Source organism: Diachasmimorpha longicaudata, chromosome 12, assembly GCF_034640455.1.
Source record: "Diachasmimorpha longicaudata isolate KC_UGA_2023 chromosome 12, iyDiaLong2, whole genome shotgun sequence".
Classification (NCBI taxonomy): Eukaryota; Metazoa; Arthropoda; class Insecta; order Hymenoptera; family Braconidae; genus Diachasmimorpha; species Diachasmimorpha longicaudata.
In genome coordinates this window covers 6,041,787-6,053,219 of record NC_087236.1, presented here as the reverse complement: position 1 = coordinate 6,053,219, position 11,433 = coordinate 6,041,787, and the positions used below count along the sequence as shown (strand labels likewise).

General features: G+C 39.6%; 3 protein-coding genes across 5 annotated transcripts in view; all 3 read left to right on the top strand.

Moving 5' to 3' along the window:
* The first annotated feature begins 1,370 nt into the window (after nucleotides 1-1,370).
* Nucleotides 1,371-3,808, top strand: LOC135167841 (uncharacterized). The gene is made up of 6 exons (XM_064131446.1): nucleotides 1,371-1,677; nucleotides 2,021-2,181; nucleotides 2,316-2,450; nucleotides 2,615-2,822; nucleotides 3,040-3,184; nucleotides 3,272-3,808. The coding sequence occupies exons 1-6, from the start codon at nucleotides 1,587-1,589 to the stop codon at nucleotides 3,462-3,464; spliced, it is 933 nt and encodes a 310-aa protein (XP_063987516.1). The 5' UTR covers nucleotides 1,371-1,586; the 3' UTR covers nucleotides 3,465-3,808.
* Nucleotides 3,809-3,961: 153 nt separating this feature from the next.
* On the top strand, nucleotides 3,962-6,839 carry LOC135167835 (mitochondrial amidoxime-reducing component 1-like). 2 transcript variants are annotated; one of them, XM_064131437.1, is made up of 7 exons: nucleotides 3,962-4,162; nucleotides 4,380-4,631; nucleotides 4,834-5,174; nucleotides 5,351-5,599; nucleotides 5,675-5,798; nucleotides 6,000-6,205; nucleotides 6,322-6,839. In XM_064131437.1, exons 2-7 carry the CDS (start codon nucleotides 4,617-4,619, stop codon nucleotides 6,554-6,556), a joined length of 1,170 nt encoding a protein of 389 aa, XP_063987507.1. In that variant the 5' UTR covers nucleotides 3,962-4,162; nucleotides 4,380-4,616; the 3' UTR covers nucleotides 6,557-6,839. The 2 variants fall into 2 exon arrangements, with proteins under 2 accessions (XP_063987507.1, XP_063987506.1); XM_064131436.1 differs by having other exon boundaries at nucleotides 4,324-4,631.
* Nucleotides 6,840-7,348: 509 nt separating this feature from the next.
* Nucleotides 7,349-11,433, top strand: part of LOC135167803 (alpha-N-acetylglucosaminidase) — a 4,533-nt gene continuing 448 nt past the window's right edge. Inside the window, exons 1-12 of one of the 2 annotated variants that reach the window (XM_064131364.1) lie at nucleotides 7,349-7,501; nucleotides 7,841-8,001; nucleotides 8,123-8,301; nucleotides 8,404-8,622; nucleotides 8,685-8,912; nucleotides 9,021-9,084; nucleotides 9,270-9,415; nucleotides 9,526-9,610; nucleotides 9,702-9,851; nucleotides 10,268-10,410; nucleotides 10,467-10,626; nucleotides 10,791-11,367. In XM_064131364.1, coding sequence (XP_063987434.1) covers nucleotides 7,417-7,501; nucleotides 7,841-8,001; nucleotides 8,123-8,301; nucleotides 8,404-8,622; nucleotides 8,685-8,912; nucleotides 9,021-9,084; nucleotides 9,270-9,415; nucleotides 9,526-9,610; nucleotides 9,702-9,851; nucleotides 10,268-10,410; nucleotides 10,467-10,626; nucleotides 10,791-11,367 — 2,197 coding nt within the window. In that variant the 5' untranslated portion in view covers nucleotides 7,349-7,416. Of the gene's footprint in view, nucleotides 7,502-7,828; nucleotides 8,002-8,122; nucleotides 8,302-8,403; nucleotides 8,623-8,684; nucleotides 8,913-9,020; nucleotides 9,085-9,269; nucleotides 9,416-9,525; nucleotides 9,611-9,701; nucleotides 9,852-10,267; nucleotides 10,411-10,466; nucleotides 10,627-10,790; nucleotides 11,368-11,433 lie in introns of both variants that reach the window. The other variant, XM_064131363.1, reaches the window with a different exon arrangement.

Below are 11,433 nucleotides of genomic sequence, written 5' to 3'. Positions count from 1 at the left end.
ATAATTGTAAAAATGAAGAGATAACGATTGATCTAAGAGGGGGGCGATATATTTCTAGTCAGAAAAAAAAGAACGAGGTGAATCGAGACATTCACAATGAGAAATAAGAATGAGAAAATAAATGAATTGATTATCAAGAGCTCGCGCTTAAATCATTGTAAGCGATAAAAAAAAACCTGAATAAACGGAGTCTGTCACGATTATAAGCAGACATTCAGCTGGTGAGCTTCGAGTATTTATGGGAATACGTTGTTTTATAACGTTGAAAAAAAAAAATTTAAAGGAGTCGCATTTTCCGAAGACAAAACATATATCCAAGAGAGACCGAAAGAGAACGTGCGATCGCGAATTAATCATTGTCGATTAACAAGGAATATTATTATGAATTTATCATTATTGATTAATTGGTAGTAACTAATTAACAATTATCATTGATTAATTATTATTATTGCTAAAAAGCTATATATTACCTTTGTAAATGAGAATCAAGACACTGACGGCTAGGGATACTTAATAAATTGAAATTCTATTAACCGCAATGCATTAATCCTTTTTTAATAGCCATCGACTGATCCCTAATTTTACTGCAGATAAAACGTCTCCTGGCCGAGACAAAATTTTTTTAAGATATGACTTTTTGAACAGCTGACGACATCTGTTGCCCCACGAGAGAAATATTTATCGAACTAAAGCTCCGCAGATATCCCCGATTTTTTATTAATGATTATCGCATATCCCCGATCGATATAATCGCAATGATTAACTCATTTATTGTTCGGGGGGATAAATTCCAAAATTAAATCTGACGTATTTATTTTTTAGGAGAATTTATGAAGATACTAATTAACAATCAATTACGCAATTACAATTTAGTCGAATAATCCACTATCATAAAGGACTATTAACTCAGTATTAACGCGGTTTGGAGTCAGCGGCCCTGAAGATAGTGCTGTCACTTATCAATTTTTTAATCAATAAAAAAAATTATTTCTCCACCGAATATTTCCCCCAAACCTTCAGAACAATCGTCGCAAGATCTTTCGTCTCCGGATCCCCGAAGGATCCTCAGTATAAAAAAAAGATCCTTTCGCCCAATCCATCTTTCATCGACGGCGTTTGCTCCTGCGCAGGCCGACCTCAGCCGTCTTTTACTACTGTCCAATTTCTGTCTATCGAGCTGCCAACGATGGACCTCGTTCTCTTCCTCATCTTCATCAGTTACCATCACCAGAGGCATTCCAGGAAATTCGAGCATCACCACAGCAACTCAGCATCGTGAATCAACAATGGTATCTCCGTCCAGATCCAGTGTTACATGACTCCCATTGGCTTTCATTGGTGAATTGTCATATACTGTACTGTCGCAGTAGTTGCAGGTATACCCTCCGCTGTCGTCAGACGGAATCCCACTCGCCGCATTGACTCCGGCGTTAACACACCCGTCTGACGTTTCGTTTGAGATCCTTCGAAATAATTCGCACGACCATTCAATGTGCATTAATTAATTTAACGGTGAAGTAATTGTGAAGAGTGGATACATCAATTGAATAATTGAATAATTGATTTTTGTATCTGAATTGATCGACATGGACGGGCCCAAAGACATTCGCAATTTTTCCACTGACGAGATGAACGATTTTTTGAACTCCTTCGATACGGTTATGAGTGATTGTGATGGTAAGAATATTATCAGCAATTTATTTTTCGTTAATTAATTGAGGGTGGTGACTTGACGGAGAAAAGCTCCCCCGAAAATTCCAGTGTCGGGGAGATTTATTGGGGGAAATTAAAATTCTTCCTCGAAACGTTGAAATTTTATTTTCAATTCAATTGTGATTTGTTTATTGCTCTGAAATTTTTATCGGTAATTTTTCCCGGAATTGATATTTCTGTCATAATTTTATTTCATCATTAACGAGTGCTTTCGGATTTCTAAATTTTTTATATCTCCCGAAAGTGGAGTGAAATGTAAACAATTGTTATCGAGTATTAACGGACATTTGTTTGATTATTTGTCGAGGTGTTTTATGGTACTTGACTACACCAATACCGGACGCATTGGCGAGTCTGAAGACACTGCAGGGTCTCGGTAAACGAGTGCTCTTCGTTTCCAACAATAGCTGTCAACTTGTTGATGATTACATTGAAAAATTGAGGAAAATGAAGTTCGAGGCAACACCTGTGAGTAATTAATGGCTACAGTAAATAATTAATTAGTAGGATATTCACAATCTGTCTGAAGTTGATTGGAAGGCAGGTTTCTACTGTTCCACCCGATGGTGAACGTTGGAATAATTTTTTATGAATTTTTCTAGGAACAAATTGTCATTCCGTCATCAGTCATTCTCTGGTACTTGAAGAAAATTAAATTTCATGGAAAGGCACTCGTCATCGGGACTAAACCGTTTATTAAGGTGTTTAAAGACGGTGGAATCGACGTTATCTCGCCGGTATGAATCACTGAGATAATTATAATTCTAATTGATAAGAATTATCAAAACTTGGTCAATCACAAATTAATTACTGCCTTTAACATGGCGATGAAATAATTCATTGAAAAATTGTGTTGAAGTTCTCCAGGATTTTATGCTGATCGTTAATTTAATTATTTTAGCCGGAGACACTTGTAGAAAATTACGAGTCGATACCAGCCCTTGTAAAACTCGATCCAGCCGTCAGAGCTGTTATCTTCGATTTCGATTTAAATTTAAGTTGGGCGAAGATTTATCAGGCTTCGTTATACTTAGCACGAGACAATGTCATTTATCTCACGGGTGCATTGGACAGAGATTTGGTGGTGGCCAAGGATTTGTTGCTATTAGGTGAGGGATAACTTTTTTAAAAAATAGACTATCAAATCTATTAGCTTTCAAATGACTCTCATACTCATTAATATTTTTTTAGTGCATGAGGACTGACAAAGCAATCAATCTCACTAATAAAATTCGAAAAAATTCGTGGCGATGTCAAATTGAGAGAAGGCACATTCAAGATTAAATTATTAATTAATCTTCACCGTTTGGATTGAAAAAATTTCAGGTATCGGCCAGTTCTCGGAGATTATTGCAGAACGAAGTGGTAAGAAACCAATCGAGTGTGCGAAGCCGAGTGAACAACTGCAGAATTATTTAGTCGAACACTTGAAAATAACTGACCCAAAGAGATGCATTTTTATTGGAGACTCGTGAGTGAATGTTTCCAAAATTTTAAAAATTCTAAAAACTGTAAATCAATAAATAGAAATTATATAAATAAATTTCAATTATCACAGATTATCTGCAGACATGAAGTTCGCCGAATCCTGTGGATTCCAGCGGTTCTGGGTCGGCTCAGGTCTCGATAAACTGGATTCCTGTAAGGCCCAGAATCGTCCCATGACTGCGGACTACTACCTCTCGGACCTGGGGGCCCTGAATTCCCTGATTAAAAAATCCAAAGCCGAGTCAGATCAGCACAGAACTTGAAATAAAATTTCTGCACTTATATAATTATAGAAATAATTAAAAGGCTTGTGATACTAGGCCACACTCTCTGGACACACTACCATAATCCTTTTTATTTATAAAATATCATTCATATTTTACTAGAATTTTTTCGTGTCGAAAATTCATGTATTCCATTCTCAGTGACGAAATAACAAGTCAAAAAATCGAGGGACAATCAGGCGACAAAAATCTTGAAGCTGAGGACAATAATACAATTTCTTATGCATTTATTATTCAAATATTTCTGTCTGTTCCTGTTAATAGTGTCTTTGTATTTTAGTAAAATTCTTTTGTATGAAAAATACAGTTATGAATTATTCAAACACTAGTTCTATTCTCAATGATTTCTGGGAAAATCCCACCACTCTATCTCCATTGTGAAGATCTCCTTATCAAGGTGGGGGTCAGGGATCAGGCGACACGAATTTCTATCGCTGTTTCCAATAGGAGAATATGAAATCCGCAGTTCCAACTTCTTTTATCAGTAACTAGTGCCATCGCAATCGGCACAGTCATCTCCTTCTCCGAATTCTATTGTGAAAACTCTAAAAATAATCTCCTGAATTCTCGAATCCCTCAAAATTGTGCTGGTACTAGTGAATTAATTATTAAAAATCGTCCGGAAACTCCCGTTCTTGGACAGTTCCATCTCTGGAATTTTTTTTTCGCAATTAAAGGTCTTCCAGAATATTTTTTTTACTTACAAAACACTTTCCTAACGTTTATTATTCAAGAAAAAAGCTTCCCCACGTTTTACAATAATTAATTTATTTATTATTTGCAATTTACATATGTGAGGTCAATTTAAATATAAATCATCAACTAATTAACCCCGTAGATTATTGAAATTGAAAAAACCCAGGGAAATTTAAAAACCCGAAGCGTTTGATAAAGAATTAGATAATGCGAGCAGAAGTGTGACGATGGCCGATGCACCTGGGGAAGCCGGAGAAGGCTCGATGTAACAGACAACAGTAGAGGTCAGTCTCTAGCCAATGAACCAGCACATGCAGGAGAAAAAAATTCCACTTTATCACCGGCTGCAGTTGTCATTGCACAAGAATCGTGAGGTGTAAATTTAACTGGTAAAATGGAGTGACGTTCTCGATCGTTGACACCGTTACCGACGAAATGACGGGGTTTTTGGTGAGTTGGTGACTTTGATAACGTCTTACGATGCCATGAAGACTCATAAAAAAATTGCTGATAAAATATAATCGCTGAAAATAATACCAAACGTCTTTGGTTCTAATCAAGTGTTAAATGGAACTCCAAATTTCAAGTTCTGTACTTCGCCTTTTTAGCTCATAATTAATTAAATAATTATAATTAAATAAATTTTATTTAGTCTTGGCGCCTTGGAATTGTCAGTTGTGGTGCCACAGTGGCAATAGTTCTGATTGTCTGGAATCGAATGAAGTACATCTCCACTGATAAAATAAATACAGTCAATAGAAAAGAAGAAGAAGAAGTGGGGAATAAAGTACCTCTGGTTGTGGAGCAAGTGCGTGGGGACAGGGGACAGGAAATAAAAGAATTACCACAGCCCATCTGGGTCAAAGTGGGACAGATAAAGGAATTGTACTTTTATCCACTCAAGTCAGGGAGAGGAAAAGAGGTTCCTGAGTGTGAGTTCACTGAATATGGAATTGCGTTGGAGGATAAAGCTGGCTTGACCCTGCGAGACAGGTGACTCGACTTAACTCCACTCCCCTCGGAATAAATAATTTTACAGAATAATATTTCCATTCAAAGTCCATTAAGTCCAGATTTAAATTAAAAAATTTAGTCCAAGTCCAACAAGTCACGAAAAATAATCAAAAATTGCCATTTAAATTCCCTGGATTCATGCTGATGTCTTCTAGGATGTTTTTAGTATACAATGAGGAGACGGGGAAGTTCATAACGGGGAGAAATTACCCCACCCTCATCCTGGTGAGCCTCGTCGCCGTGGACGAGGCCCACGTGCGACTCCAGGCGACTGGAGTTCCAAATGTGACGTTTGCGGTACCGAAATATACGAATGATTCATCAGCTGTCAACTGTAAAATGTGGTTTGGGGAACCGGTGAAATGTATCGATTGTGGACCGGCGCCTGCCCAATGGATTTCCAGGTTCGATGAATAATCCAAGAAATTTAAATGAGAAATTTTCAAAGGGAATTTTAAGTTGTGTGGATTTGCCTGCAGATTTCTAACGGGGACTGACTCAGGGCTTAGGGTGGGTATCGCCCTCCCCGGGAGGAGGAATATCCTGAAGGGACCTTGGGAGCGATTTACCAAGGTTTACGAGACCCTCAGGAGTGAAGATACGGTAAACAGACTCGCACATTTAATTCATTATGTGGTACAATAAATAGAATCAGTGAAAGTGATTGAGAAGAGGCGTAGCAGCTTTTTTATTTATTTCCTCAGCTTTGAGTGGAATAAAAAAATTCAAAGAGTTAAATTCCAAGGAAATGTAGAGCTACAAAATGCGTTAATTTATTTATTAATTTTTTTATTTATTCTCAAGGGTTTTTTCGCTGATTTAGCGAGCTACATGTTACTGTCAACGTCGTCGGTAGAAGAATTGAACGGACGATTGAAAAATCCCATCTCACCTCTCCAATTTCGTCCAAATATCGTGGTAACTGGCACCGAGCCATTTGACGAGGACAACTGGGAGTGGATAAAAATCGGTGACAGCGCAGTCATCAGAAATGTGAAACCCTGTCCGAGGCGAGTTTAATCATTTTTTTTTGAGAAATAAATTGAAGAAATCAACACCTATGATGCACGGGCTTCGAAATACGATGAATGGCTTCATGTTTATGATTACGCAATTGACGTTTCAGGTGCAGAATGGTCGGAATTGACCCTCAGACAGGTGTATTGAATGAGCAAGAGCCGTTGACGGTATTGCAGGCGTTTCGTGAGCAAACGGATGAGAAGAGAATCCGAGTAGATGGAAAAGCGCCGCTGATGGGAATCTATTGTGGGCTTTACTCAACCGGAAACGTGAAAATCGGCGATGATGTCTCGGTTCACATGCCCACAACCCAGTGCGACCCACCCCTAACGCATTCATGAAGAATCGATCAAAAATATCGATTAAACAAGTCGTTAGATCCGTCGAAAAACGATGAATTGAAATTATCCTATAAAAACTATCAAAATATCAAGAGACTTTATTTTTTTTTAAATTTGGGCAGTTGGATATCTTCTCCGAAGGCATAAGGTATTTTAAAAAATTATTACATGTCATAATTCATAATTTGTCAGACAAATAAACATAAATAAATAATAATATAAAAAAATATCTTCAGAAGGCGATTTCTTCCGGAGACAATTTTTATCAAATTTCGTAAATATATTTCAAGACAGTGATTTCTCCTCCTGGAATATTTTCTCACCCCCAACCCCGTTAAACCAACTCTCCCCCCGAGCACTTACACAATATGTAATACCCCGAGGGTATGTACAAGGGACTTATCCATGTAATACCCATGACAGCATAAATTCTCGTACCCCATCCCGTAAAACCAATAAGAACATCGTCCAACTTCGGTTTGTACATAATAAATCCGCCTGGAGTTACTCCCTATGTAAATGTTTTCCTTCACGCCATGTGGCTCCGTCTCGACCCACGAACTTCACGTTCATTCAAAAAATAATAACGTAATCGAGTCGGCGAGACAAATTTGACATTTGAAGTTCAACAGTCGATGGAACGCGAGATACTCTATCGCCGCTGTCAACCGATTGTGAGTGTGCATTTAGAGAATAAAATGAATGACTCTCGGAGCCGAGTGTACGAACCAGGAGGTCGAGGGGAAGTGATGATAAGAGGATAATGAAAGGGGGGGGAGGTAGGAGGTCTCGGTTGGTTGTTCTTTTGATAGTCCAAGAGGGTCAGCGGTGCTGAGCACGTCGTGCGGAATAATCGAAGTATGACGGGAAGGATTGCCCTGTGGTGCCTCTTCCTCGGGGTCTGGGGCCCTAGTTTCGCGTGGGAATATCACGAGAGTAACAATGGTAAGTAATTATCGAAGTCAGTGAGGTCTTAGAAATTTATCAAGAGTCGCAGAATTTTTTTTTGATTTTCCGCGAGGGAAAATATTTTTAGGAATTTTTTTCACAATTTTTCGGGGAATTCCCGAAGGGCTTTTTGACTTTGGGCCATCAAAGGACTGATGATCGATAGTTTATGACACGATTAAACTATCGGTAGAGCTTTTTGGGTCACGAAAAAGCTCTCAGAATTCCCAGATCATTTTATTCAGTTCCTAATCCCTTGGGCAGTCGCTTATCAGCATCAAATTCCCTTGAAAGGTTTGAACTTCACGAATATAAAGCACAAAGGCCCTTCTCTAGGTTTCCAACATACCCTCGGCCACTTGAAGCCCCGGTCTTCTCCGCAAGTTCAAGCGGAAGCTGCCGCCGATTTGATTTCTCGAATAATTGGGAGGAATTCGAAGCTTTTCGTCGTGTCAATTGATTCTACGATTGGCCCTGAAGGGCGTGACACTTTCAAGGTACCAAATGAAGATAAATAAATTCTAGATATTTTTTTATCCCAACGTCTCTGCAACCCAACTCTTCCTGGTCGATTATCGACGAAATTCCAATGAATTCCGATGAATTTTCATCCCCTAGCTTTTGAAAAGCTCACTGGGAACACTCCACATAACCGCAACGACGGGGGTAGCAGCAGCTTGGGGTTTCCACTTCTACTTGAAGCACTATTGTAACGCTCACATAGCGTGGGAGGGAATGCAAGTGGAATTACCCAACACATTGCCCGAAGTTAATGTAACAGTGACATCGAACGACAGGTGATCGATAGTTTATTACCCAATTAAATAATCGATGGAGCTCTAGCTGATGTAGCTGATGTAGTTGATGCCCTAACCGAATAACTAAACTTGATGCTGCAGATTTCGTTATTACCAGAACGTGTGTACAGCTGGGTACAGTTCAGCCTGGTGGTCATGGGATCAGTGGGAGAAAAACATCGACTGGATGGCCCTCAATGGCATCAATTTGGCACTGGCATTTCACGGCCAGGAGGCCATCTGGCAGAAGATCTATCTCGAATTGAACATGACGAGGGAGGAAGTTGATGAGCATCTCGGAGGGCCAGCTTTTCTTCCCTGGTAAACGGACGATTGTTCGGTGAATTTTATTGGGGATAATTGGGTTAACATTTTGTCATTAGGACGAGAATGGGAAACATGAGGGGATGGGGAGGACCCCTGCCGAATTCCTGGCACGAGCACACGGTTTCTCTTCAGCATAAAATACTAGACAGAATGAGGGAACTTGGAATTATTCCCATTCTTCCAGCCTTCGCTGGACACGTTCCAAGGGCTTTTGCCAGAATTTTTCCACAGGCCAATATGACGAAAATCGGTAGTTGGAATGGTTTTCAAGACCAGTATTGTTGGTAATTTTTTATATTTTACCTAATTGCAATTATTAATGCAACGACCGTATTAATTTCCAAAAAAATCTCCTTAATTATGATATTGTTAATAATTATTTTTTACGCTAGTCCTTTACTGGTGGAACCAACTGATCCCCTCTTCAAGGTCATTGGTCAGAAGTTCTTGCGTGCGGTAAGTTCGAGGGCGGAAAATTATCCGTAAAAATTACGTGGAAATTCCGCAATTTATTGGCGATTTTTTTGGAGTTTTCACTATTTTTACGGGACCTCTGGTGAACCTGGGGAATTACGGACCTTTCACGTAATATTTGTTTATATTTTTATCGCCCTGGAGCTTGTATCTATTCTCCATTCCAGTACATCGAGGAATTTGGAACAGATCACGTCTACAATTGCGACACCTTCAACGAGAACGAGCCCTTGAGCACTGGGTTGCAGTCCCTGAGGAACATTGGGCAGGCTGTGTTCGCGAGTATGACCGAGGTTGACCCCCAGGCAATATGGTTCGTTAAACTACACGTCAAATGTCACTAAACAATTTATTTCCCTCTCAAATTTTTTTCTGAATTTTCTAAGACTCAGAAATTGAATGAGCAGTCGATTTTCTTTGAAGGGTCATGCAGGGCTGGCTTTTCGTCAACGCCCTGGATTTTTGGACTGAACCCAGGGTCGAAGCATTCGTCACATCGGTCCCAATCGTACGTATTCGCGACAGACAATAATTAAAACATAATTAATTTAATTAAATCGAGATGAGAACGCGACTAGATTTTTTTTTAATGGCTCCAGGGGAAGATGATCGTCCTGGATCTCCAGTCAGAACAGTTTCCACAATATTCGAGGCTGAAGTCCTATTATGGACAGCCATTCATCTGGTGCATGCTCCAGAATTTCGGAGGAACACTGGGAATGTTCGGGTCAGCCAGGATAATCAACAGAGTAAATATTTTCCTGTAGCGTTATCAATGAGTTAAGATTATATGAAAGATTGATGATAACGTCTTCCAAGTTCATGGGCAGTCAGAGTCATTGTTGAATTATCTTTATAATTTTTTCCGATTTTATCTCCACCAATCCCAGTGCAAGAATCTATCGACAGTGGCAGGGACCGATAATTTCCCAGATCTGTCAATAATTATTTGTATCGATTTCAGAGATATTTGCGGATTAAACTGCAATCAAAGATCGAAAACCATTTCTCCAATTGTCATCACAATTTATAAATTAACTTAGTTAATGAATCTATCAATTTTATTTCTCTATTAATTATAGAATTGAATTTTTCCTTTAAAAAAATTGTTAGAGGACTCGATTCCAATCTTAATTTATTAGCCACTTCATTATTGATTTCTTAGCGAATCTTCGACGCCAGAAGTATGAAAGGAAGTACGATGATCGGGACAGGTTTGACACCAGAAGGAATAAACCAGAATTACGTAATCTTCGAATTAATGAATGAAATGGCGTACAGACGTGAACCAGTTGATCTCAACGCATGGTAAATTTTATTTTCCCTTCTGACAGTCAGTCCAGGATTTAAGGGGTTGTTTTCAGGTTCGAAAACTATGCGACGAGGCGATACGGTGCCTGGAACGAGTATGCGACGGACGCTTGGCGGCTTTTAGGAAGAACTGTTTATAATTTCGTTGGCATTGAGAGGATTCGAGGACATTATGTCCTCACCAGGCGACCAAGCTTGAATATTAAGACTTGGGTAGGTCATGGCACGAGCCATCATCAATACATACGAATATCCATTAACATTTTCATCGACTACTCCGCCATTGACAGCCAGCCACATCATAATAATTATTACTACATTTTTAACGTGAACTATTTTCCAGAAATCGATAAAGAAATATTTATTCCGCATTTCAGAGCTGGTACGACCCACAAGAGCTTTGGAGTGCCTGGACCACCTTCCTAAAAGCTCGCCACGGAAGAGTAAACAATACCCTCTACCAGCACGACCTCGTGGACCTCACGAGACAATCGATTCAACTTCGAATCGATGACACTTACGAGGACCTGATGAGGGCGTACGCAATAAAAAATTTAACAAAATTCCGAAACGTCTCGAGAGACTTTTTGGAGCTTTTCGATTACGTCGAGAATATCCTCTCGACGAACGAACATTTTCTCCTGGGGAAGTGGATCGGTGAAGCTAGATCACTGGGCACCACGGAAGAGGAGCGCCAATTGTACGAGTACAATGCTCGTAATCAGATAACATTGTGGGGCCCGAAGGGTGAAATTAGAGACTACGCGAATAAACAGTGGTCTGGGGTTGTGTTGGATTACTTCAAGCCGAGGTGGATCATATTTTTGAAGGCACTGGACGACTCCCTGGCACTTGGAAAAAAATTCAATAGTACTCTAGTTAATCAGAGGATCTTTGATGAGGTTGAAAAACCGTTTACGTTCGCGAGGAAGCCATATCCGAGTGAGTCGAAAGGTAAGGTTCGGTGGGAAGTCCAGGAGGTGGGAAATCACACTCCGGAGGTATAAGAAAATCAGGGAT

What these genes read in the sequence shown, in the direction of transcription:
- LOC135167841 (XM_064131446.1), top strand. Translation starts at nt 1,587, where the DNA reads ATGGACGGGCCCAAAGACATTCGCAATTTTTCCACTGACGAGATGAAC. An exon ending in GGTTATGAGTGATTGTGATG is followed by an intron (nt 1,678 to 2,020) that starts GTAAGAATATTA and finishes TTATTTGTCGAG; the next exon opens with GTGTTTTATGGTACTTGACT. An exon ending in GAATCGACGTTATCTCGCCG is followed by an intron (nt 2,451 to 2,614) that starts GTATGAATCACT and finishes TAATTATTTTAG; the next exon opens with CCGGAGACACTTGTAGAAAA.
- LOC135167835 (XM_064131437.1), top strand. An exon ending in GGCTTGACCCTGCGAGACAG is followed by an intron (nt 5,175 to 5,350) that starts GTGACTCGACTT and finishes GATGTCTTCTAG; the next exon opens with GATGTTTTTAGTATACAATG. An exon ending in AATGTGAAACCCTGTCCGAG is followed by an intron (nt 6,206 to 6,321) that starts GCGAGTTTAATC and finishes TTGACGTTTCAG; the next exon opens with GTGCAGAATGGTCGGAATTG.